This window comes from Trachinotus anak, unplaced genomic scaffold (assembly GCF_046630095.1).
Source record: "Trachinotus anak isolate AG129_WGS33_773 ecotype Australia unplaced genomic scaffold, CSIRO_AGI_Tana_v1 ptg000007l, whole genome shotgun sequence".
In the NCBI taxonomy this organism is placed as follows: Eukaryota; Metazoa; Chordata; class Actinopteri; order Carangiformes; family Carangidae; genus Trachinotus; species Trachinotus anak.
The window spans coordinates 5,954,694-5,979,929 of record NW_027273858.1 but is presented as its reverse complement, the minus strand read 5'-3'; the positions used below and the strand labels follow the sequence as shown (position 1 = coordinate 5,979,929).

The 25,236-nt window shown below is 40.2% G+C and overlaps 1 protein-coding gene across 2 annotated transcripts in view; it reads left to right on the top strand.

The window, feature by feature from the left end:
- The window catches only part of anapc1 (anaphase promoting complex subunit 1), a 53,730-nt gene extending 35,454 nt beyond the window's left edge, over positions 1-18,276 (top strand). The window contains exons 44-53 of one of the 2 annotated variants that reach the window (XM_071480069.1): positions 3,091-3,177; positions 3,361-3,478; positions 7,204-7,281; positions 7,502-7,569; positions 7,783-7,921; positions 9,783-9,869; positions 13,428-13,523; positions 14,297-14,486; positions 17,039-17,170; positions 17,662-18,276. In XM_071480069.1, the coding sequence (XP_071336170.1) occupies positions 3,091-3,177; positions 3,361-3,478; positions 7,204-7,281; positions 7,502-7,569; positions 7,783-7,921; positions 9,783-9,869; positions 13,428-13,523; positions 14,297-14,486; positions 17,039-17,170; positions 17,662-17,804 (1,138 nt within the window). In that variant the 3' untranslated portion in view covers positions 17,805-18,276. The remainder of the gene's footprint in view (positions 1-3,090; positions 3,178-3,360; positions 3,479-7,203; positions 7,282-7,501; positions 7,570-7,782; positions 7,922-9,782; positions 9,870-13,427; positions 13,524-14,296; positions 14,487-17,038; positions 17,171-17,661) is intronic. The other variant, XM_071480067.1, reaches the window with a different exon arrangement.
- The last annotated feature ends 6,960 nt before the right edge of the window (positions 18,277-25,236 follow it).

The window sequence follows — 25,236 nt, the reverse complement described above, 5'->3', positions numbered from 1 at the left end:
AATCAAACACATGCATACCAGAACACACCCACCAGACTTGGGACTGCTGATTCTGGGAAGGACCAGGTACACCATGTATGTACACATGGCACGTGGGTTAGCCACACAAATAACACAGAAGTCTGTTTTGAGTACTTTGTTGTGCATAATGAATGACATTTACACACACACTCTCTCTCTCACACGAACACACCCAAACCAGGTTCCTCCAGCCACTGACCTTGGCCTGTGTATTTGCAAGGGAAACTACGGCTCCCGCTCCCTCATTACATGTTGCAAATGTTTCCCCACCTACAGCCACGATCAGATGAACCTTTTGATTTTACTTGGGTTATGTTTTATTTTAGGCCTGCCAGCTGAAAGCCCACGCAACTGCAGGGCCTCAGTTTGAATGTCATGCAGTGTAGTGCGTTCGTGTGAGTGTGTTAGGCACGGGCCTGCAGAGGTTGGTCATTCAGTCGCTCACTCACATTTTTCTTTTGACATCGCTGTGCATATCGCACGTTGATTTTCATTCATTCATTCATTTTCTCACCTTTGTTTTTCCTCTTCACAGCTTATCTCTGTCACATGGTGTGGATTTCTTCTTTCCATCATCTAACCCTTCCTTCCTCCCTCTCTCTTTCTGTTTGCTCAGTTAGTTTCTCTTCCTATTTATTCATTTTTTTAGCAGGAAACTGAAGTGAAAGTTAAGTTTTTCCACACAAAGTCAAACATGGCATTCAGACTAACGCCTGCGATAGCTGACACTTTTCTTTGTTCGAGTTAACATATTCTTCTCGTGTTTGTGTTGGTTTCCTGTGAGTGCTCTGGTTTCCTCCCAAACCAAATTAGGCGCACGTAGAGCAGGTATTGTGAATATTTCTGCCATTGTCCTTGACCAAGACATTGGCTTCAGAGCTGGACTTGGTTCCTGGACACTGTCCATTGCTCCTAAAATAGATAGTGTGGGTCAAATGTAGAGGACAGATTTCCCCCCAAGGACTGATAAAGTAACGTCACACACCTTTATGGCTAATAGAAAATAAGCAGCAATTTTTTTTTCTTTTGCTGCACACACTGGAAGTTGATTCATCGGAAGTTAAATATGTCAAGTCTCACGTAAAAGGAAAGTGACTCAGGACTCCATCGTCCTGTTTTAGTAGCAGCAGTGGACCAAACCCTCAGAGCAGGAAGTTTCTGTCACTGGTGTTAAGTTTTGTCAGTTTGAACTTCAGTTGTTAAGTTGTACATTTCATTGTCAATGTCAGCGAACATCTGTGATTTTTACCTGTTGATGCCTCACAATGTGACCAAGGTGCTTTATTGAAGCAGTGAAAAGTATTTAACCATCGGAGTAGAGCATTGGCTCCCGCTGTTTTTGACTTTTGAGCTCTTTAAATAAATCAGTATCTCCTTGCAACCTCCTTGTTTCCAGTTGTTGTGAGCAAACCCTTTCAGGTTGTTTTAATTTTTAGAAACTTGGTGAGGTGAAAGTTTCCACTATTTCACAAGGAAATGACAAAAAAAAGGAAAAAGTAACTATTATAGTTTCCAAGAGTCCAAGGTAACGTCTGTTTTGTCAAACTGATGGTCCAAATGTCAAAGATTCAGAGTCACTTTAACACGACACAAGGCAATGAAAAGTAACAAATTCTCAGAATTAAGGAGCTTAAACTAGGTAAGGTTCAACGTGTTTGCTTGAAAAGGACAATTCATTATCACATAAGGGCAGCTGTGGCCCAGGAGGTAAAGTGGGTCGTCCACTTATCAGAAGGTCGTTGGTTTGATTCCTAGCTCCTCCAGTCTGCATGTTGAATTGTCCTTGGGCAAGGCAAGTTCATTTACCATTTATAAGCTGCGGATCAATTGACTAATTGTTGAATCACCCTTGTAATCCTCTAGGGGATCTTGACCCTCTGGTTGGGAACCACTGGAACAGATGAATAAAAAACTTTAGTGAAACTGAAGTATCAGACCTTTGGGTTAAAGTTTCCCTTTGTCTTTCCTGACAGTGTAACATAGTAGCAGACTTTGTATGCACGTGACTGCTGAGTGGCGGTGGTCAGTTTGATCCCAGGCATTTTTGTCCCTCTTCCTTGAACAATTTAGAAACAACTGGTGAATACAATCAAAAAATGTTTTTCTCTTTCCAACATCAGAATTGTTAGTTTACCATCTTTAGTTTTTCAGCCATTGGAATTCATCGCGCAATTCCAGTGAATTTGGCCCAGATTTGCCCCAAGGTCTGCCTGTTTTTCATCATCTTTACTGACTGTGAGTCTCTATTTGAGGTCTTTTTAATTGTAAACTTGTGGGAAAAGAATGTCATGTTTGGTGAAGTTGGGGTTTTTTACACATGCTAAACATGACCCAAGCAGCCATTTCATTGAAGAGCAACATAATTCACCTCAGTTGACCGTTAACAAGTGCTCTCACAAGTACCTGTCCATGTGTGAGCAGCCTTTATTGTTTGACCCAACTTTATTATAATGACTCCATTAGTCCAAGTGCAGACTTAACTGCCAACTATTATGTTTAATAGGCTGTGTTGTGGCCTGTGATGACGTTAACGTGATTACAACACACACCTGGTTTCATTAACAAGAGAACAGAGGGTTTGTAAAAAAGTGTTTAATTTGGAGCAGTGCATCTTTCAAAACTATACTATTGACTGTGCTTTGTGTTGTGTTGTAAGTGCAGGGCGAGAAAGCATTTATTGTGATCATGAATACTGTAATTTTGTTATTTTTTATTCTCCTGTCCCACTTACTCTTTACATACATTCTGTGTGTGTGTGTGTGCGCTGTATGTGTGAGTGAGAGAGAGAGAGTTGGTCAGTATTTTTTGATTAGGACTGCTACAACAAGTGAGCAATTTCAGTGCAAACTTTACTGTTGCTTGTGGAAAGCTTGTGGGGTAAGTTTAATGGTGTGTGTGTGTGTGTGTGTGTGTGTGTGTGTGTGTGTGTGTGTGTGTGTGTGTGTGTGTGTGTGTGTGTGTGTGTGTGTTTGTGTGAGATTGTGTGTGTGAAAGAGATTGAGAGAGATTGAGAGAAGGAAACACTTAAAGTATTTATGGCGTTGTTTTTTTTATGTTGTCTCATGTTAGGTACACCCTGAGCACCTCCAATTCAGCCATCGCTGCTCTGCTGTGTGCCCTGTACCCACACTTCCCTGCTCACAGCACTGACAACCGGTGAGACTGACGACTTCACAAAAACTTCACAAAGTCAATAAATGAAATGAACAATATAAATAAAGTTATTTCTAAAATCATCAGGTTTCCCAAACAGTTTTTCAGTAGATTTGTAAAAGAGGAGCTTCCATCATACAGGCAAAATAAATCAAGAGCTGTTTGTTGTTGCTCTCGTTGCTGCAGCTACCACCTGCAGGCCCTGCGGCACCTGGCCGTGCTGGCTGCTGAGCCACGGCTGCTAGTCCCTGTGGACGTGGACTCCCTGAAGCCCTGCTACGCCCTCTTAGAGGTCACCTACAAGGTAAGTTCATCGAGGCTGGTCTGGCTGACACAAGTAGCCACAAACCTGTGACTGAAGGAAGCGCTCCTATTGGAGTTAAAGTCAGATGTAAAGCAGCCAGGACTGTAATCACTTAGGACTGATTTGTGTTTTTTCTAACCTACAGTGTATGAGCATGGAGATCAGACAACATCCAATATGAGAGAGTGAAACATAGCATTAGCTTCATGTCTCTAAATGCAATTTGTAAAGAATGTTCTGTTCCATATCTGTGCAGTTCCTCCCTCTCTCACCCGTTCTCTGTCTCTGTCACTCTTGCTAGTAAAATCGTCCATCGCTACACTTCCTCTTGAAACACACACACACACTAACGTGAACTGTAATGTACACCATGTGCTGGTGTCAGTTCATTTCAGAAAAAACGCTCCTGCCCACCAAACCACCACGTTCTTCTTTTCGTCAGCGGTGCTGTTGTCAGCTGGCTCGCTTCCTCCACTTCGCAGTTCAGACAGTTAAGGTGTAATTTCTGCAACGTGCTCACACCATTCAGTCGAGGCCAGCTCTTTGCTTCAACAAACTAATAAAAATGACGCCCACTCTAAAAACAACTGCATTAGTGGAGTCCTGTATCTCATTTATATTTGTGTTTGGCTGTAGTGCATTGTGAGAGCAGTTTTTTATATTTTAGTACCAATTTCTAATATTGTTTATATCACCTCCTTTTGCTTCTGCTGATGTGGTTGCTGTGCTTCCTGCAGTCTATAAATACACACAAACTCTAAATTGAAATGTGCCTTTCAAATAATTTATTTTAGGTTTTGGAAGACATAATTGACCCTTTTCAGTGTTTTCTGATCCAATAAGATGTTTGTGTGCATTTAGTGCATTTAAACCAAGCACATAAAAGAGGCAGGTTAGTACCTGGTGAGTAGAGGTGAGCTTTTCACAGGTAACGAGGGTTAACTTGGAGTTTTCTTAATGTTAGTTAAATATGGCTTCTCAATGTAGTGAGTAGGATTGTAAACAAATAAATATACTTTATTCTGATATGCACAAATAGCGCATCCTGAAGAGATATGAAAAACAACAAGCCTCACAGTAGCTTTTGCACTTAATTATTACAGATGCTTTAAAACAGTCTTGCATTAAAGAAACCCATACTCTGACTCTTTCAAATACACACCATGTTGTATTGTATGATTAATTCAGGTACATGATAAAATTATTGTAGACTAGAATAGACTATTTCTAAACTCTGGTATAAATCTAATTATAGATACAAGTACATATATTTTGTGACATAAACAGATGCAGGTTGTAGCCTTTCATCACACCTCTAGTAGCAAGTTGATCCTTCGATCTTGTAGGACAGGAAGCTGCCTACCTTCAGTTCACTAAAGGTTATAAAAAATGGTCTTACCAATGTAATTGTAGGTCAGATTGAGGTTTTGATGGGTATCGAAGTCTAGATTACATCAAATTTGCACAAGTAGATAGTGCAAAACACGTGCCAAGGAAATGTTGACTTTGCAGAAGACAATGCAGGAAATGGCAGCTACGACCTGACAGGCCAGATCTCAGTGATCTCATATCCAAAATAAGTGTAAATCTGACTAAAACCTTTTGGGCTTACTGTGAAAAACGGTAGTTTTTCAAATCCAAAAAACAAAATGTGAAAACAGCCGCTAGTTTCTCTGTGTTCAGCCAGGCCTGGAGAAGAGCCACTGTGGTGCAGTCCACAGTGGTTCAGACATCCGGTGTCGCATGACTGTGCACAAGACTACAGTGTGTCCATTCATTTTAGCCACAGTTATGTCATTTGGATCATGTGCTCTGTCACGTCCATTTCCATGTGAAGCAGGAAACAGGCATAAAGTGACAGGTTTGTTATCTTTAGAAAAAAACAAAATAAAAAAAAAAATAACCCTCCGTTACTGTGTAATGTTGAACCAGAAAATTAGATGCTGGATGCTTTGATGAAAATAACTGTAGAAGTTTTTTTAGTGTCCCATATTTACTCCATTATTTTCTCTGAGTCTATTTGCAGTGCCCCAGTTTTTTTAGACATGTACATTTGACAGCCTTTGTTGCAGTACCATAGATGTGTCTTTACAGATGCAGTAAATAGCTCCTGAATTATAGGAGCAGTAATTTTTCAATCTCCCTCTGTGATTTTTTTTTTTTTTTTTTTTTTTTTGCTCTGTTTAGATGTGGCTCTTTTAGAGGTCTCACTTTGTTCTGCAGTTTTTCGGCAGCTCTGAGTCCCAGCTCCATTGGTTGTGGTATTGTTTGCAGCTTTGTTGTTGCTAAGTATTTTGATTTCAAGCATTTATGCTTTTGATAGAGAAATTATGTATTTATAAATTCTTCTTTCACTAAAAAGAAGGTCATTGTGCGCTGCTGTGTGTGAACATGTAAAATGTGGGAATGGGAAATATTGAGAAGAGTGAGATCAGGTAGGAGGGTAAGCGGTGGAGTTTTATTGAAGCAGGAGGACTTGTGACTGAAATCCCAGATCATCTGGAAAAATCTGAGTGAAGTGAATGAGCAGCAGTTCAGTTTCCTGCAAAGACTAAGGCCCTAAGCTGTACCAGCTAATGACAGGTTCCAGTCTAGAATAGGAGGAACTTACAGTATGAATATAAAGTTGGTTAACATCTGTTTGACACCTGGCTGACATCTATTGAATCTGTTGCATGGGGGATACCTCCTCTGTTGCTCTCCTTGAAGTTTCTTATGTTTTTTTTCCCCATTAAAGTTTTTCTTTTTGTTTTGGGGATGCAGTTTTTCTCATCCTGGTTGAGGGACTAAGGACAGATGGAGTTGTATGCTGTGCAGATTGTAAAGCCCCCTGATACTGGGCCATATAAATAAAACTGATTTGATTGATTGATCTGATTTGTTAATGCTGGATGTCAAAACTAAAGTTTTTAAACCTTTCAAACATCAGGATTTGGTTGAAAAAGATCTCAGGATTAAGGGTCTCACGTATCACAACACCAGCATCCATTGTCAGTGTTTCATCTAGGTTGACTGCTTTGGGGGGAGGGGAGGGGTTTGGGGGTTCAGGGGAGTCCTGGTATTGCAGTATGTCCACAGGCGAAGGATGGCTGAAGGTTAAAGATGGAGGTTGTTGTCCGCAGTGAGGACCACCTCTGGCAGCAATCCTTACTTCAATTTAATTCACAGCAGAAAACTCAGACTGACGCTGCGGCCATCAGTTACTCATTATGTGACTCTTTGTGAGAGGAATGCAAACATTCATTCACATTTTATAGGCTCTAAATTTATATATCATTCTATATTCTAGCATTTACCTTAAAAAGAGAGGAAAAGAGTTGTGTTGTGCCTCAAGGTTCAGTTCTTGGTCTGCTGCTGTACTCTTTGTTCTGTCAAATATTGCACCCATAATGCCCCTTAACTTCCTTCACCTGAATTCAAATAAGTCTATACTCAGTGAAGCTGATTCAGGAGCCTCTCTGTAGAAATGTGTTTTTACAGCTCATATCTGAATGCTGCTACTTATATGCACAAATTAAGAGTCTATTGTCTGCATTCTCTAGACTTTCATTAATTCCAGGAAGCACAATTATTTCAGCCTCTTTACACAGGCTGCGTGTTGAATTCTTGCTGATCAATTTTAAGGCCTCCATTGTTAGATTAAACGATGTGCGACAATGTGAAACTGCATGTATGAGCCTTTGTTCTTGTGCATGCTGTGATGACATATTTTCCTCTTGTTTCAGGAGACAAAGTGGTACGATGAGACGACAGTAGAACTGATGGCTCCCACCTTGCTCCCTGAGCTGCACCATCTCAAACGGGTAAAGCCCAAGAACAACAATTCACAGCCTCTGGACATGGTGTAGCCCAGTGGAAACTAGATTGTCCAGTGTGGAATGAGTAGCTCCCTGCCTGCTGGGAATTAAAGATGTGATGGTTTGAATTTAGTGTATTTAGTGTATTTCCAGATAAGTCAAGCATGCCCTGATGTCTTATCTTAATCCTTTTATTTTCTGAGTTGTGTTTATTTATTTATTTCAGGTAAAGGTGAAGGGGCCACGCTATTGGGAGCTGTCCATAGACCTCAGCAAAGAGACACAGCATCTGAAGTAAGTATGGAGAGCGTCTCTGCATCTATTTGTAAACTGAAACAGAAGATTCTAAGGTAATCAATCAAATGAGACCACTAAACACACAGTGCGTGAAAGTGATCAGGGGCCACCTTCGGCTCTTCTTGGCACAGATGGATTAATGGAGTCTGAGCTCATGTATTGATTTGGGTGACTGATTTAAAGGACAATTTCTCAACATACATCCCTCAGGTCCATCCTGTCCAGAGATGGGGTGTTGTATGTAAAACTACGGGCCGGCCAGCTGCCCTATAAAGACGACCCTCAGGGCTGGAAAAGCCTGCTGGCCTCCACTGTGAACCACCGCAACTCTGGAGTCAGAGCCTTCAAGGTAAACACATGAAGATGTCACTTATAACCAGTAACACTGACATTCATCTCGAGAGGTCCATTTGGTTTCTATAGAGCTGAGGGATCGATCTGAAGAACTTTGTCACCCATTTCCTCCTTTTTTTTTTTTTTTTTAATTTGATCTTTTTATTTTTTTAAGCAGGCTCTTTTTCTCCTCAAACATCCTATGGGCTACGATCTGCAAGGCAAGATATACTGAAGTTGCTAAGATTAAATGCATGCAACTTTTCTGTGAGTTTCCTGGGCCACTAAACCAGAGCTGTAAATGCTAGAAAAGCTCTGTTAAAACTTAATAATTGTCAGTCATTTATAGGTAATAGTTCTGGGTCTGGGACCACAGTCTGCCTACTACTGACCTTGGTTCTAATCGATTAATCGACCTATTGTTGCAGCTCAACTTATTACAGGTGAAAGAATAAAGAAATGTGCCAGGTTGATGAAGAGCTTTACAGTGTTTTTTCTTTTTGCTGTTGATTTTACTGATTTTCCAAGGACAGTTGTATTACCTTGTATTACTGTCATTCGCTCTTTCCCTTCTTTTATAATACTTGGTTATAGTACAGAAGAACAAGGCTGCCAGAAATTAGCCCACTGACCACTTACTGCCCAACTGGACCTTGCTTTACAGGTTGTGCCATCTGTCCAGTGTTTTTTTTTTCTTTTGCTCAGATTTACCGCCCTTTTTTTATTGTTGTCTCTGTATATTCCTGATGTCAGGCTGCACATGCTTTGGCCAAGTAAGGCAGACATTTCCTCATCAATTTCTGCTATTCGCATTGGTTTACCTTTTTTCCATTTGGTTAGTTTGTAAACAAACTGGCTCTAAAATGTGCTTAGTGTTTAGGCTGCACCCGTCTTTTGGGAAGCCTGATGAAAGTTGGCCCATGGCTCTCAGTAGCTAATCAGGTTTTGTTGCACCACAGATGCAAGTTTTATAGATTTATAATGTTCAGTCATTCAGTTACTCAGTGATGATGAAGTATTTGTGGTAAACCCAGCTTCACTAAACCAGCGTCAAGTACCTTTGTTCATGATTTCCCACATCTGCCACCATGCCTTCTGTCAACCACAGAAAAGAGGCAGTAAGTTAGTGGGGATACATGATTTATGACCATCTATATGTGTGTGATTGAGCCTCTGCAGAGAGTTTTGTTTCTAGAAGTTTGTGTCTGTGCCTTTTCTACCATAGATTTCACACTGTTTGATTGTTAAGCACCAGAACTTGACATTTACTGTGGATGACTTCGATCACTGAAACATTTACTGTGGTCAAACTCCGTTGCAAATGTCTTGGTATGTTAGGAAATTGGCTCAAATTCTCAGTGTGCGTCCCTCACAGTGGACTTTGAGTTTGAAAACGGACCAACACATTTTAAGACATGAATCCGCACCAACAACAGACTATAAATAGAAGTGAGTGGAATTGAATTGACCTCCTTCCCTGTGGCTGGTTGTGTCCAGTCGTGGCAGGTTGTCACTACAGGTTCAGCAGGCAGCTGTGTGGTTGACAGACTATTACTGGTTTCCTGATGGCCTTAGTGTATGCTGTCAATACACCTGCAGCTCCACAAAATACACATAATTTATTCCACTCGTCCTCACTGTCCCCCCTCCCCCTTCATCTTTTTCTTCTTGTGCACTCATCTTTCTCTTCTTTCTTCCCTCTCTTGATCACTTGTCCTTGTACCTCTCTCTCCTATTCATCCCTCTGACTTTGGATTTCTTATTACTTTCCTTTTATTCTTCCTTGACTGTCTTTTGTATCCATTTGTGTTTCTCTATACTTCCTTTATGTGTTGGTAAATCTAAATAATTTTACATTTTCCTTGTGTTTTTTGCAGCCTGAAGCCATCTCTACGTTCACCTCTGAGCCCGTCTTGGTCTCCTTTGCCGAGTTCTTCTGTAAAACATCTGAAGGAATGAAATATGTGAGTTTTTAACACACAGAAAAAGACGTCCTGAGAGACAAAAACAATGTATTATACTGTTACTTAATTCCTACAATTCAGAATGAGGAATGATGGAAATATCCAACAACGCTAATCTAGTGCAAACAGTGTTATTTCAGGTTCACTGTTGTTTTGATATAATGTAATTTAAATCTCTTCAGTTAAAATCATTATTAATATACCGACCATATTCCATTTTGCATTCTGATATATTAGCACAATAACTTTAGTTTGGTCAGTGTGTTCAGTTAGCTGAATATTGTCACTGGTAAAAGGTTTGGTTTTTAGCAGGGTTGCAACTAACCATTATTTTCATAGTGCGTGGTGCAACCTGCTTTAATTAGATGATGTCTAAATCAGCACTTTGTGAACACTTAGAGTGCATTCAGAAAGTTTTTACAGTTTATGTTGCAGCTTTAAACTAAAATTAAAAAGAAAATCATGTTGTCCCTCCTCAATGTATCTAATGACAAAGGAAAACGTAATTTTTAAAAAGGAAAAACTGAAATATCACATTGACATGAGTATTCAGACCCTTTGCTGTGACTCTTCTACGGCTTGATTGGAGTCTGCCCGTAGTAAATTCAGTTGATTGGACATTATTTGGATAGGCACACACGTCTGTATAAGGCGTCACAGCTGACAGTGCATATACCAAGCCAAAAGGTCAAAGGAACTGCCTGCAGAGCTCAGAAACAGGATTGTGCACAGAGCACAGCCCTGGGGAAGGCCACAAGAAAATTCTGCTGCATTGATGGTTCCCAAAAGCACAGTGGCCTCCATAATCATTAAATGGAAGACGTTTGGAACAACCAGGACTCTCCTTAGAGCTGACTCAAGGTTCCTCTTATTCTGAGATTCGTGTGAAAGCACAGATTTTCCCTGGGGAGTCTGGTCATTCTTCTGCGCAAGCCTGAGAATATAAGGGAATTTTACTTTGAAAGTACCATGTATTTAATAGCCCAGTTCACATATTTATTGTTCAATACAGGCTTCTGTAGTGGAACCAAAACTGTTCGTCCCATTAGAATAACAACAAGGAAGTGTTTAGTTCCTGGAGGTGGTCTGACCTTAAGAATGGAAAGTCATGCAAAGGTCATTAAATGTTTTATCAGAGCCACAATAAAAATTTAGCACTATTTCTCACCTTGAGCAGCATTAGGTATGTGTTAATGTGTGGTTGGTCTGATTATCAGTGCAGAAACTCTCCGCTCCATTGAAACCTGGCCCCAAACACTTTCCTTCCAGTCAGCAGGGAAAACATGTTTTGTTGTTTTCATCAAAACCAAAATAAACGTATTTTCATGCAGCCTGCGTCCCGTTTGATATTGTATATCCTGGTTCAAGTCTTCCTCAGGATATAGTGTGTTTAAAAACTTCTTCATATCTCGTCACAAATATGTGGAAAAAGAAAGTAGGATTATTTTGAGTATTAAATGTAAACTGTAACTGTCAGGGTTGTTAACATGTACCAGCTCTTTTAAAAGACTATGCTTTGTATCCATGCAGTCACACAGCACCAAATGCGTCTGCAATAAACATAATCAGTGTCAGATCTTGCGCTACAAACTACTGAAACTAATTCCACAAACAACCATGTCAGCCTTCAGTAGAGATGAATAGGAAATAAAAGCAAACGTGAATTGTTGGCCAGACTCTCTGTCTGTGTCTTTACACATTTATGTTCACTAATAGATTGCATATATGTTAAATGACCTGACACCTTGAACATGTGATTGTATTAGAAAGAAACAAACACAAAACAGTTTCCAAGGCTCAACAACATCTGTGGTCTGGATAGAAATGTTGGAAATATTTTGAGAAAGACATTCAACCATGACTTTGACTAAATGTCAACAAGACTGTGTCTACAGCCATGCTAGCAGCTCAGTGAGGCTCTATTTGAGTTAAATCAGGATGCAGAACAAGCCGATGCTCAGAAGTTATAATGTTCATTAGCTTAGTTTATCATTGTGCTAACATTTGCTAATTAACATGAAGGTACGACTGAGGCTGATGGGAATGTCATTACTTTGGCTCCATGAAAGATCAAGCAGTCACATTCAGCAACCCTGAATGTTTGTGCCAAATTTAATGTCTGCACCAAAGTGGTAGACTCAACAAGAGTTGGTCCATCCATAGAGACATACCACTTGAATGACTAATAACCTTTTTGTATACAGTTGATGCTCAAAAAAGATTTGCAAACAAGATTTCATGGGAGGGGAGCAGGCACCTCAGGTTATTGTGCTGCAACGTGGCAGATGTTCTCAGCTTTAATCACAAGCAACTCTATATGTAAAGCACATGTCATACACAGGGTAATTCTAATAGTTAGATTGTATAGATTGCCATGACCAGTGCTGCTTCTGCTTGTTAATCACTTGACTCTTATTTTCTGAGTGAAGAGGCTGCTTCATCACAGCTTCAGGTTAATTGGCTGGGTCACTGGTTGCAGCTCGCACAGTGAAATGGAAGAAAATTAAGTCATTGTGTAGCGTAACCTTCTGTAATTGAATTTAACGACAACGGGATGAGATTTCTTTGCTGTTTATCTGTTATTATCACACCAGCTCTGCCTTTCCTGCTTCTCCTACCTTTCCTTGTATATTAAATGTAAACACATTCTTTGTATGTACAGTGAGGACATTGTGTTTCCTGGCAGGTAATTGCAAGATTTGCTGCTGTCTGGTTTTGTTAATTTAGTGTGAAATAGGCCCACGTGTAGACCTAAATGTACAGGCTGTGTCCCGGCCGACTCCATGTTTCTCCTTGTCCTTAAAGGCTTGTGAAAATGAATAGATAGCCTTGAAAGTATTTCATTTAGCTTGTATAAGTTCTAAATATATCACTACATCTTAGCTCTCTGGCTGTGTCCAGATTAGTGTTTTGTGTTATGAGGAAAAATAAAGTTACAGTAACTTGGACTCGTGACTGGAGAAGATGAGTAATAATCAAGGCCCCATACAGTGTGTAGGTTTGAGGATTTCCCTGTTTGACCCTGTTAAGTTGCTTCAGTTTCATTTACACAACCTTCAAGTCGTTTGAAAGTCATTAATTTTGTGTGTAACAGAAAAAAACACAAGGAGTGTTTATGCTCAAATGGATATATGGATATATCTACATACTGTAGGCAATTATCCTCATTCAGTCAATACACACACACACACACACACACACACACACACACACACACACACACACACACACACACACACACACACACACACACATACTTGTACTTCTATCTTTGTGAGGACACTCATTGACATAATGCATTCCCTAGCCCTTTACCCTAACCTTAACCTAAACCTAATTCTAACCATAACTCTAAAACCAAGTCTTAACCCTCAAAATGTGATTTTAAGGTGTCTCAAAAAGTGATGACCTGCCAAAATGTCCTCACTTTCCCAAAATGTCCTCACTCTGTTAGTAAAATACTTTTTTCGGTCCTTACTATGTAGCAAGTACAAGTACACATACACACACACACACACACACACACTTATTTATGCACTTTGTGTTGTGTTTTTGCAGAGGGAGGATACTCTGGTGTTATTCTCAGCCATGCTGTATGAATGTGTGACGCAGGAGTGTCCAGAGATGCTGCCCACATATATCGCTATCGAGCAGGTGAGACACATACACACACACACACACACACACACACACACACACACACACACACACACACACAAGCAAAGATAAGGCCAATATTCCAATGATGTAAATAAGTAATGACAGTGAAAGATAATCTATCTCCAGTTCTTTGTTGGTCTTTAGGCTGATTTTAATAAAAAAAAAAACTTACAATGTTCTTTATTTTGATGCACAAGTGTTTTAGTTAGAGCTGCTATATTTGCTGGTTCCAGTTTCTCAAATGGTAAGATCTGATTCTTTCTTTGTTTCACATGATGGTGACAGGAGGATATATTAACTGAGAAAATAATCTCCAGATTAATCAATAATGAATATAATAATTTTGTTGCAGCCCTAGTTTTAGTACAACTTGCTGCTGTACCAGATCTATGACCATGATGTCTCTCTACTCTCAGCTTTACAGACCTGCTTATACTTAACTTTTTCTACAAGTGAAGTGCAGATATTGCATGACTAACACGCTGAACAACATAACAAACCACAAAAATGAAGGTAATAAGCTAATTATTAAAGAAAGAAAGAAAGAAAGAAAACAATGTTCCGTTGGCAGAAAACCCAGATCTGAATCACCACCAAAATCCAGACATGTTTTTCTGTATCGATGGCCACTCTGACAATCAGATGCAATCAAAATCAATTCACAGAGTTTTGAAATATCCAGAGACTGATACACTAAGAGATTAAACCTACAGTCAGATCAGAAACATGCAGATTTGTTAACCCACGTCTTCGCTGGTGTCTCTCAGGCGGTTGGTGCTTTGCGTCGGGGTGACATGCTGCAGACCTTCCCCCTGTGGCAGCTGCGCCTGGTGGTGGAGCTGTGGGACAACAGGGTGCTGCGGGGTGCCGCTAATCGCCACGACGCCCTGCTCACCTCCGAGTTTCTGCCCGTCATGAAGAACACGGTGGACGTAGCACTGGACAGCTGGCTCAAAGGTGAGGAGAGGATGCATGGATGGAGGAGTGTGTTTAGGATAAGATAAGATGTACCTTTATATATTTATATTATATTTATCCCCTGTAGGGGAAATTCATATCTGACACAGCGGCACAACGGGAAAATGTTTGAAGAAATAAAATAAGAATAGAACCACAATCTAAAATAAATAAGATAAAATAGAAATACTAAATATATAACTAAATACATTGCAATGCAATGTAGGCTGTTCTGTACATGTGCAATATCATCATCAATCTCGCTTTATATAACAAATACCCCATCTATGGTTGCACACATGTTGATAAAAGTTGAGTAACGAGAACTTTGACAGTAGTGACATGATGAAAAAACAATTAGTTGACATCAGCTTGTGCTTTTGGAAACTGCAATGGACATTTTCACTACTTTCCCCGCATTCTACAGGTCAAATGATTGACAGATTATTATTTGAAGCCCTAGATTAAACAAAAGTGGACGTAACTAAATCCAGTCAGTTAGAAGACGTCGGGATACATCATGTATTGATCAGCTGTTCATCTTAAATATGTTTTTGATATTGGGGCTTTTACCAATTTTTTTGCAAGATGGCATTTTACACTTAAACGCTGTCACATTTTCTGTGTTATTTGGCCTGACACATCAGTTGCATGAAGCTTTTGGACTTTCCCAAAGTGGCTCTTTATCAGGAGATCGTGGATTCCTCTGTACACTGTGAAGATGGTGTGTGGGCTCCGTAGCTACACAACAGGCTACACTGTAGTTGATAAGCACCTCCTTAAAAATGTAACTGCACATATGAGCTACAGCAGCAAGGAGGTACCTTTTTATTTTGTTGAATTTTTTTTTTACATCTTATACTTAACAATAGAGACCTGTCTAAAATGACGACATAAAAAGTGTCACAGTCTCAAAATGTTCTCTGTCACTGTGCCTGAATTCCAGTTTTGGCTCTGTCGAGCAGCAGTGTCACTGCTTGAGTATTTCACAGGCTGGATGTGTTTCAGCTTGTTTTCCTGTACTGGGTGTAGCACACTAATGTCATAGTTTAGAAGTTAAACAGGCTGTGTATACACCCAAACAAACACACATTCCATCTCTTCCTTGTACATGTGCGCACACACACACATTTACAGTAATGCAGGCACACTGAGAGGCGTGGGAAACAGGTGAAGTAGTTGGACACAACTGTGATAATGTAAACAGTTCAAACTATCCTTCACTTTCATGTTTCATGAAGCCTCTCAGCTCTGGCAGACGTTTCAAAGCAAAACCAAACTAACTTGACCTCAAGCATCAGGAATGTTACTGTTCTCTGGAGCTCACCCATGAATGAAATATGTGTCTAGATCTAGATCCTTGTTATGTTTTTTTATGATTCTTGTTTTTCACTTCTTTATTCTCCGTGGCATTCGTCTTCGTCAGAAGTTAGCGCTGCTGTGAAGTTGTACATGTCGGAAACTGAAGACTAAATATGTGCATTACAGTTCAGAGATGTTCTGGTTTATCTCAGTTTTACCAAAGGTCCACATGAGAGACGGACAACAGCATGTGTGTAACATTGTTCAACACAGTCATTGTATCAGCTGATTTTCAGGATCAAGTTAGATTAATTCTCTTAACTGGACAAACTTGTTCTGAATTGCTGGTTTGAGCCCAATGAATGTCACCTGTTCATGAGATGTCATCGTTAGCATCATCAACAAGCCTAAAATTGCCATATAAGGCTGTTTGCTCTGCTCCCTGTGTGGACAAGTTTCATTTACAAAAATGCAGCTTTGTCACTGTAAAAGCAGGAGAGCTGCTCATGCTCTGACCAGGACCAACTTCCCAAAGCTGTTAGCATCCTCGTCACCACTGCCAGATGGTGTGTTTCAGAAAACGCTGATATTTTGGCCGCACTTTTGGTTGTTTATGGTCGCCAAATGTCTGTCTTTGGTTATAGAGGGATTTATAACACTTGTTGGAAAGTTTTTATTATGCTGCTCTAATCTGCTCTGCTGCATGTGTGTGTGGAGGGGCTAAAACACACACACACACACACACACACACACACACACGAAACAGAAAGCAGAGGAGAGGAGATAAATGCCACTGTAAATGACAGCAAACGCAGTAGAGACTCTCACACTGAACTGAAATCAAAAAAGTGCCCGTAACTTAGCAACTTAATATAAATAAAATATTTAATTCTTTACATTTTTTTCCCTGGTGTCTTGGAAGGATGGGGGGTCCCATTGGGGTAAAGTGGGCCAACGACTGATGACTACTGATGTACTCATGGGTCAGAAGGTCAACATGTTGGCGGTTGTCATGATTGGTGTGATCCCATCTTCAGATGCTCCCTAGTTTATCTCATGCCAAATCAAAACAACTTGTGTATCTTGATTGTTGTTTTAAATTTTTCTTGGATACAGAACATTGAGCTTGAGTTTGTCACCTGTTCAAAGTAAAATGTTTATTTGAATGACAGCTGTAGGTAACCTGTGACACAAATCACCCTACTGTAAATAAATATACCTTTGTGCCTCGTGTGTGTTTTCTCCTCTAGACAACAGCTCAGTGTTGAGGTCCTACATGAGGGGCGTGGCCCTACGTAAGGACACTCAGTCAATCACGTTGGCCTGCTTCCTGGTGTACCGCTCGATCCCCTGCCTCAGGAACACACACACGCAGCTGGAGGGTAAGACAAACACACGTTCACACTGAACTGGACCTGTGCACACTTACTGTGTATTTGCATGTAAACACCCGGTACACTGTTCTCAGCAGCAGGAGCTTCTCTCTATCATGCAGCTCCAAAAACACACTGCTATAGACTTACTCAAGTACATTTACCCAATTACTTTAGTGCAAATCTGAGATACCAGAGTTCTGCTACTTTAAATTTCTTCTTCACATTTACAGTACCACATTTATGTGTATGTTTTCAGATTAAGAGTTTAAAAAAAAAAAACACACAATGAGCTTGTAAAATATAATGCATCAGGTTTTTATGAAAGTCATATTGGTATTTTTCTTTACTGAAAGAATTTGAGTGTTTCTTCTACCACTGGGTTCACCTTCATCGAATTATATAATTGAGTCTCTTTGACCTGAATCCCATCCCAACATCAAAAGAAAATTACTCTTGTGACAATGATGTTGAGCTGAAGCTCTGTCCTCTCTCTGCAGGTTGCAGCTCGTTCGGGGATTTATTGTCACGTAGCAGCCAGTTGGGTATCCCTCTCAGAGACCTGCTGAGGCTGGTACCCGTCCTGCTGGGCTCCGCATCCAGACCACAGACACTACCGGGCTTCCCTCTGCAAGCATCTTGATCCTGATGCTCAGAACTGCTCAGCTGGCTAGTAACCTCTCAGAGATGCAGTTCATAGCCTTATGTTCCCACTGCGAGCACGGATAGGACTGATGGCGGATCTTTACCTGTAACTCCTGCAGGTGTGTTCAGCAAGTGGGACAAAATGTGACGATAAGACGTGTTGCGTCTCACTGCATCCCTGTGGTGTGGCTGCCCTCCCTAATGAGAAGAACAGACTTTGTTTCCTCTGCCTATAGAAAACGGAATAACTAATATTAGACTTTTGTAAAATAATATTTCTATTTCTTTGTTGTTTGACAATAAATTTGAAAAATCCCTGCACACTTCCTGAATACTGTGGTTTATTCTGTGTTTTAATATTTCCGCCATGAGGCAGGAAATCTGACGAAAATCTTTTGGAAAACGCTTGTGCTTTTTCCTGGGTGTCATTTTTATGTTTGACCAAGACCAGCTGAGCTTGTGCTCCTCATTAAACCACTAAAAGAACTGAAAACTACTTTTTGTTCTGCTGTTTTCTCTCATTGGCTAAAGCTGAATCAGCCTCCTTACAACATTGTCCATCGTGTCTTTAATTGTTAAACACAGATTTGACTGTAGTGATGCCAGTACCGCATCCCTGTGGTCAAGATGTAGATGATGTCTTTTGAAGTGAGTCAAAGATCAAAACAGGGTGTGGGTGGTTGCCCACATCAAAGGAATCCCCTAATCATCCAGTGGTTTTTTTGTAATTAAGCAATGTGCACCACAGATAAGACTGAAGTAACTCAACGTTTGCACTTAGTGGGAAACTGATGGCCGTTTTTGTCTCTTACACTTGATAAGTTAAATAAACCACATTATGCCTTTAAATTGTTCTGTGATTCTGTATAACAACTCTGGTGCAGTGATCAGAATCTGTAAAAACAATAATAAAATTAATTGAATGAAAATATTCAATGAGGACTCGGCTTACTCAAGCTCTGGACCAGGGAGAGGTCAAGTGGCCCCTCGGCCAGAGCCTCTTTTATATAGTGTAATAGTTTACATTTCTTGCTTGAAAGTTATAGAGCTCAGCTAAAAAACACAATGTCCACAAAGAGACACATCAACCACAAAAAAACACCATAAACCCTAACCCAACAAAAGGATGAAAAACGGCCATTAAGAGACTAAGAAAACACCTACATAAACACCTACAAAGCTTTGCAGCATTTTGTGTCTCTTTCAGTCTAGGAGGCTTTTGACCCTCACTGCACCCAGGGGCCCTCTTTCTCATAATCCGCCCATAGTTCACACATATTATAAAGAAGTCCTCAAAAATACTAACCACAGACTCTGTCTCAGCTGTGTGGGAGGAGAACATTAACACAAACTGCTCTCAACGGTCAAACTACAATTGAAAAGCCCAAGAAAAAGTCAGTGGCAGGAAACACCAACACATAGCTCATAATCACAGAAATAGCCACAATTGCTAATGAAATCAGATACTGTTCGCAGTGTTAGGGGGTTTTCTTGAAAACATTCACACAGTTTTGTGATGCTGTTGCATTTTCTCACACAGTTGCATTTATATGTCGTGTTTAGCCAACAACAACAAAAATTAGGACTGTGGGACTTTCCTACCAGAATAAATGTCCAAAACTATCTGATGCTGGAAATCTCAGATTGTCACCAAAATCTAATCGACCTTTTCTTGGGTTGATGCCTATCTGTCAAAAAAGATTTCTAGACCTTGGCTCAAAGGTTTCAACTGTGAAGTGGGGGGGTTGTGGCGCAGTTAAAAACGCACCTTGACCCTCTAACCAGACTTTTAACGCATTTCCGAAGTTGCACCTCTGTCTCTAAATCAAAGCAAAGATGTCAGCCTGCCGTTCCCCTGGGTGCATCATAGGGATAGAGTCTTTTTTATAATTCAGCAGACTAAATATTTTTTTATCCAGATTGTAAGAAGAATCTTTAAGGTTTGTGAAAATATCAGAACAAGTTTCTAAACGACCCTCTGGGGTTTTTTAGACATTGTAGGTTATTTATCTTTTACAGAAACCAGTTGTACCTCTGTGACCTGCTAATTTATGAGAGGGACAAACTGGGGCTAGTTGTAGCCCACAGTTAACTGACTCTATGACAAGATTATACTTCCTGTTTATTCCCCCCCAAAAATGATTGGAAGTGTGGTTCCAGAACCTGGAGCATATCTACCAAATCAAAGTAAGACAAAGAAGAATAAAAGGGGTGGCAAAATCCTTTAATCTCAGCTTCTTTTCATGTTGCCCTGTGTATTTTTTAGCATTACTGAGGCTCAGAGTGTCTCCTTGTCTGTGTATCCCAGAGTCAGACTTTGAAAACCTCTGCCTCAGCTTTTTAAGCCGTTGAAAAGTCTTATATTTCGATGCCCAACTAATTATAAAAAACCCTCATGTCATGAATTTAGTGTGTGGGAGGATGTGCATGTTTGTGTGTGTTCAGCTGACTCTCAGATCACTTTTAACCAACAGCTCTGAGAACATTCCTGAGAAAATGGAAAACATCCGAACAAACAAGTGGCCCACACCCTCTGCACAGAGCTGCAACACACAGAGCAGCTCCTCACACTTAGATCAAACTGTTTAGATGGAAAAATGTGTTTGTATTTATTTCATTTTTTATGTGCAAAGAGATTAAATATGTTTTTTCTAAGGGTTTTATTCACCTAACTCATAAATGTAGTAAATATTTTAGCTGCAAAAGAATCATTTGCTGCATGCAAAGGGTAATACATTTCCAGGACTTCATGAGAAGAACTTTTTGTCAATGGTGGTCAGTCATTAGCACCAGCAATAAAGGACCAACAAGTGTTCTGTCTAACAGTTTTAAGTCTACTCTTCCTCATACCGAGGCTAATTCTCCTGGTTTGGGCGGACAGAATGCAGGATTTGAAGCATCTGTTAAGCTCTGAATCGCCTGGTCCACCCACATTTAAACACCATCGTGTGTCCTGCTGAACAAAGTATTAAACAAACCTCTAAGCAGTTTTCTCAGTATTATAACCATGAAAAGCCCCAAATATAGCAGCCAGACATGACTCACATGCTCCTTATGGCTGAAAACACACTTTCAGACTCGCGACTGTGTGGTTATTTCTGACACTGTCTTTCTAACTTAATTCCTGGCTTTTATCATCACTCAGAGTTGTTTGGGTGGATACTTGCCACGGTTCTTGCGTCCACCTAAACACTGATGATTCTTTTTTTTTTTCAACACTGTACGACTCTCTGTTCTGTAAATACTCAATTTAATCTCAGTTGTATGAGACAACTGCTGTGTGCATCTGTCTCTTTCTAGGGACATTGTACACCTACGTTGTACACACCAAAATAAAAATGGTGACTGACAAATTTAAAGCACCTGAGGTCTGTTCTCTCAATCAGCCTCTTACTATGGGTAATAGGTTTCCAGAGGGACAGGACTATTGTCTGTCAAATTTTGACAGTTTTGGATGTTCCACGTGTTTCTGTCTGTGCTTTTTGTACTGGTGTGAAGTGGGTGGAGCTCAGGTGTGAAAATGTGACAAAAATTCACCTGGGAAGTTCCCAGAGTCTCAGCAGTCTCATTCAGTTTGGTTGATTTGTCCAAACGACAGCTCAATATCAGAAAATCAGCAAATCCTCACATTTGAGATGCCAAATGATAGGCATGTTTCCTCGCTAAACCACTTTAATTTAGTGTCAGCCAACTGTTAGCTTAACTGACTGATTGTTTCAGCATTAGAAGTACTCTGTAGAACATTTGGACACATTTTTACAGGAGTCACATGAAGTATTTTAACATCACATCATCGCAACGTTAGTTTCAACCATAGATGAGGCAGTGCTGAGATGACTGACAGCCTTCTGAGGCAAATCTGCTGTGGTAGAGCTACGAGGTGCAATTCTTTCAAAGTAAATAACACAATAACACTCTCTGTAATAGCTGTTAATGCTGTTTAAAAAACATACTCACAGTGCTGCTGCTTCTGTAACATAGGCACCAATCATCATCATTCATATTTTTATATTAAACAGTGGATCAACTGACAGCGTGTGATGTGAAAGGAGCCACTTGCAGGGATGAGTCCACAGACATTTATCACTCCTCGGCTCTTTGGAGCGTTTTAGCATCTTTTAGCTCATTGTTTCGGTTTTCTGTCCCACAAACTCCACTCTCATCTGCCTTGTTCCTGGGCATGCAGCTCTCTAACATACTCACATACTTCCCTCAGGAGAGTGATGAATAGTAGATCAATAATAATTTTGCTTTGTGTCTACTGGATGTGTAAAATGTCAGTTTTGTGGTTTAGCTTGTTCCACTGCCCTTAAGGGATGAAAAAAAATGATTAAATGCAGCTTTAATACTTCAAAATATAGGACAGGTAAACACTAATGAACGCTAATAAACACAATAACAATATATCTTCAAATATAAATTGAGCATTCATGTCAGAGAAAATGAAACAGGCAAGGTTTGCTTGAGCTCTGTCTTCATTAAACATGGAAGTAGATTGAATCTTATTATCAGGACCCCAGCCACCTTTATTGACCTTCATTCTCACTATGCCAACATGAAACCCCTGCAGTATCATGTTTAATGTTTGATATCCAGTATCTCACAGTGGAATTTGCAACAGAACAACCAGCCTCCAGTGTCCGGCTGTGTGTTTAGCCGTCTGATTATGTGTGTGTGGTTTCTTGGAAACACGTGTCGTCTCAGTCAACGTGTCTCAGCAAACATTCCAGGGAAATGTCACATGAACTGACAGTGCAGGGCCAACAGGAACTGGCACAGCCTGTGGGTGTCTTTAAGATGATCAAAGGTTTTAATAGTCCTGGAGTCTTGTCCGGGAGACAGCTCTTCTTTTCTGAACTTGTATGAGCTACTTGTATCCCCGCTGTTGTGATGCCGCAGGGCTACAGTGGGTTTCTAGTTAAATGGCTAAATGCTGGGAAATGCAAAAAGAAAAAAGGGAGAATTGCAGATTTTTCTAGCTCAGTAGTGCTTTGTGCTGACAAAGGGATGCTTAGTCTGAAACCATGTTTTGATTTCTGAAGTTAATTTAGTGGCTGCAGAATTGTTACAAGATGCAGGTTGTTTGTTACGTCACATGCTTGTTCTTGAAATGGGCCCAGACTTATGGCTCAATTTCCCCTCTTAAACACAAAGTCATATTTGCTTGTTTTGATATGTGATAGAAACTTTGGATAGAAATTAAAAATAAGTCAAAGAGGGCCAAAGTAGGAGAGAATGAAAGTGAAACTCAACTGATACTGACTTTATCTGGTCTTCATTTCTTTGTGGTTGCTTTCTAAATTAAAAATACCAGCAGATAACATGTTTGATACAAATGTGACTTGAAAAAGGAGGCTGAAGCTTTCTCATAAAAGGAGGACAAGATAAGGCCCTGTCAAATGTGTCTTCAAGTTAGTCAGATCCTGACTTCCCCCAGCCTGAATGTTCCTACATTTACATATGTACAAACATGGAAAAAGTCCACAGTGACTCCAGGCACAGCATCTTTATCTACATGTGACCAAAGCCATGATCTTTCTCTGACCTCAACTTGCTGCCCGGCCTCTGGTCTGACATGTGTATAATGTTGAGATACCTTAAGTCGCAGCAGGAGCTGATACCTCCAAAATAAAACGGGCATTGGGACCATACTTGGCTGTGGACTCTGAATTTACCCAGTCAGTGGGTCAAGAACACAAATTTAACAAGAATGCAGATTGAGAAAGAGTCAAATATTTTTTATTGCTTTATTGCTCTGCGACAAATTGTTTCATTCCTACTCGAGTTCAAATTGTTTTAGGCATTTGCTAAAATGACTGATTCTGCAGTTTTTCCCAGGACGGCCTCATCACAGGACACTTCAAAAGCCAGTCACCAGTTTGCTGTCAACTTCACCTGTGTCTTGTGGTAAATGCTGTAATGACATGATAACATGTTGGCGTGCCCAGTTTTCTTTTTGCAGTGTTAGACACTTTTTTATGCTGGAAACATTATAGACTTCCTGTCTCCTAGCTAGGGAAGTAAATAACTTCGCACACAACATCAAAATCATGATATCTCTCTCTGCCCCGTTACAACTGTGATGCTCAAAAACAAACTTAAAGCAAAGATACTTAGCATACCAAGAGGAACCTCCACTCCTGCCAAAATGTGAAAAGCTATCTAGTGATACTCGCTGTCAAGGTTGGTTGCTCCAGGGGTGGTCTGTCACTGAACGTTCACATAAGGCCTCCTTCTTATAGATAATTACAATACTGACTTAGTAATACTGGTGATATAGAACATTTCTGTAGCTGGGTTTATTGTAAGTCATTTTGGATCAGGTTTAAATAACCAACACAATGTAAGATTGTGTAATGATGTGGGAGTTGTGTTTTTTTCCCCAGACAGCTCTGAGGCATGTGTTGTGAAACAGACAGACTTGACTGAGACCAGTGTTTGTAACGATGGTCTGTGTGCATTGAGCCTGTGGGAAAAAGAGCGCTGCCTTCAGGAAAAAATCCTGTTGTGTTTGTTTCCACAATAAGCCAGTGTAAGTGTGTCACAGTGAACGTGCCATCCAACCCCTGTGGCACTTCTAACGTCTTAACTGTACACATAGGCACACAAAGTACTGCTGTGCATTTTGTTTGACCCTTCCTCTAGCAGTTTAACAAAGGACACTTTACATGACTTATAAATAATCCTTATGATATCAAAGAAAAGTTGAATCGAGGGCAATTGGACTTGGTATTCAAAAATGATTATGAAATTATGAATAAATCGGCCCCCGGGTGAAGACCCCACCATCCCCTCCCATACAGGACCTCCAGACTGAAAGAGACACAAAATGACTACAAATGACAAAACCTGTTTATAGTCATTTTGTGTCTCTTCGTGGTTGTTTTTTTTTGTCTTTTTGTGGTCATTTTTCTTGCCTCTATGGTCATTTTGCTCCTCTTCATTGTTTTGTGTGTGTGTCTTTGTGGTCATTTTCTCATCTTTTAGCAGTTATTCTGTCTGATTGTGATTGTTTTGTCTCTTTCTGGTCATTTTGAAGTTGAAGTTATTCTTTGTAACCCTTGAAATCGTTTCAGTTCATCATAAGAGCTGAAACCACATGGACTCAACATTTGCAGATGTCTTCTTCTTCTTCTTACAAGTTCCACAAAGTTCCACTCATTCAGTCAACTGCTTCAATTTCTGTATGACTAACTGATACTACAGTTTGAATTTGCAATGTGGCCACAACCTGACAGAAAATCAAGGGGATATGAAAACAAAGCAGTGGTACAAAGCTGTGTACAAATGAATTTCCTGGTAAAGAAATGAGCTTTTGAGCGTACTTTTCCTTTAAAACAAAACAGTGTCTACTTCTGACCTCTCATCACTGATTGTGTGTGTCATTTCCAGTTTAACCAAAGAGTACCAACATGAAGAATTCACTAGAT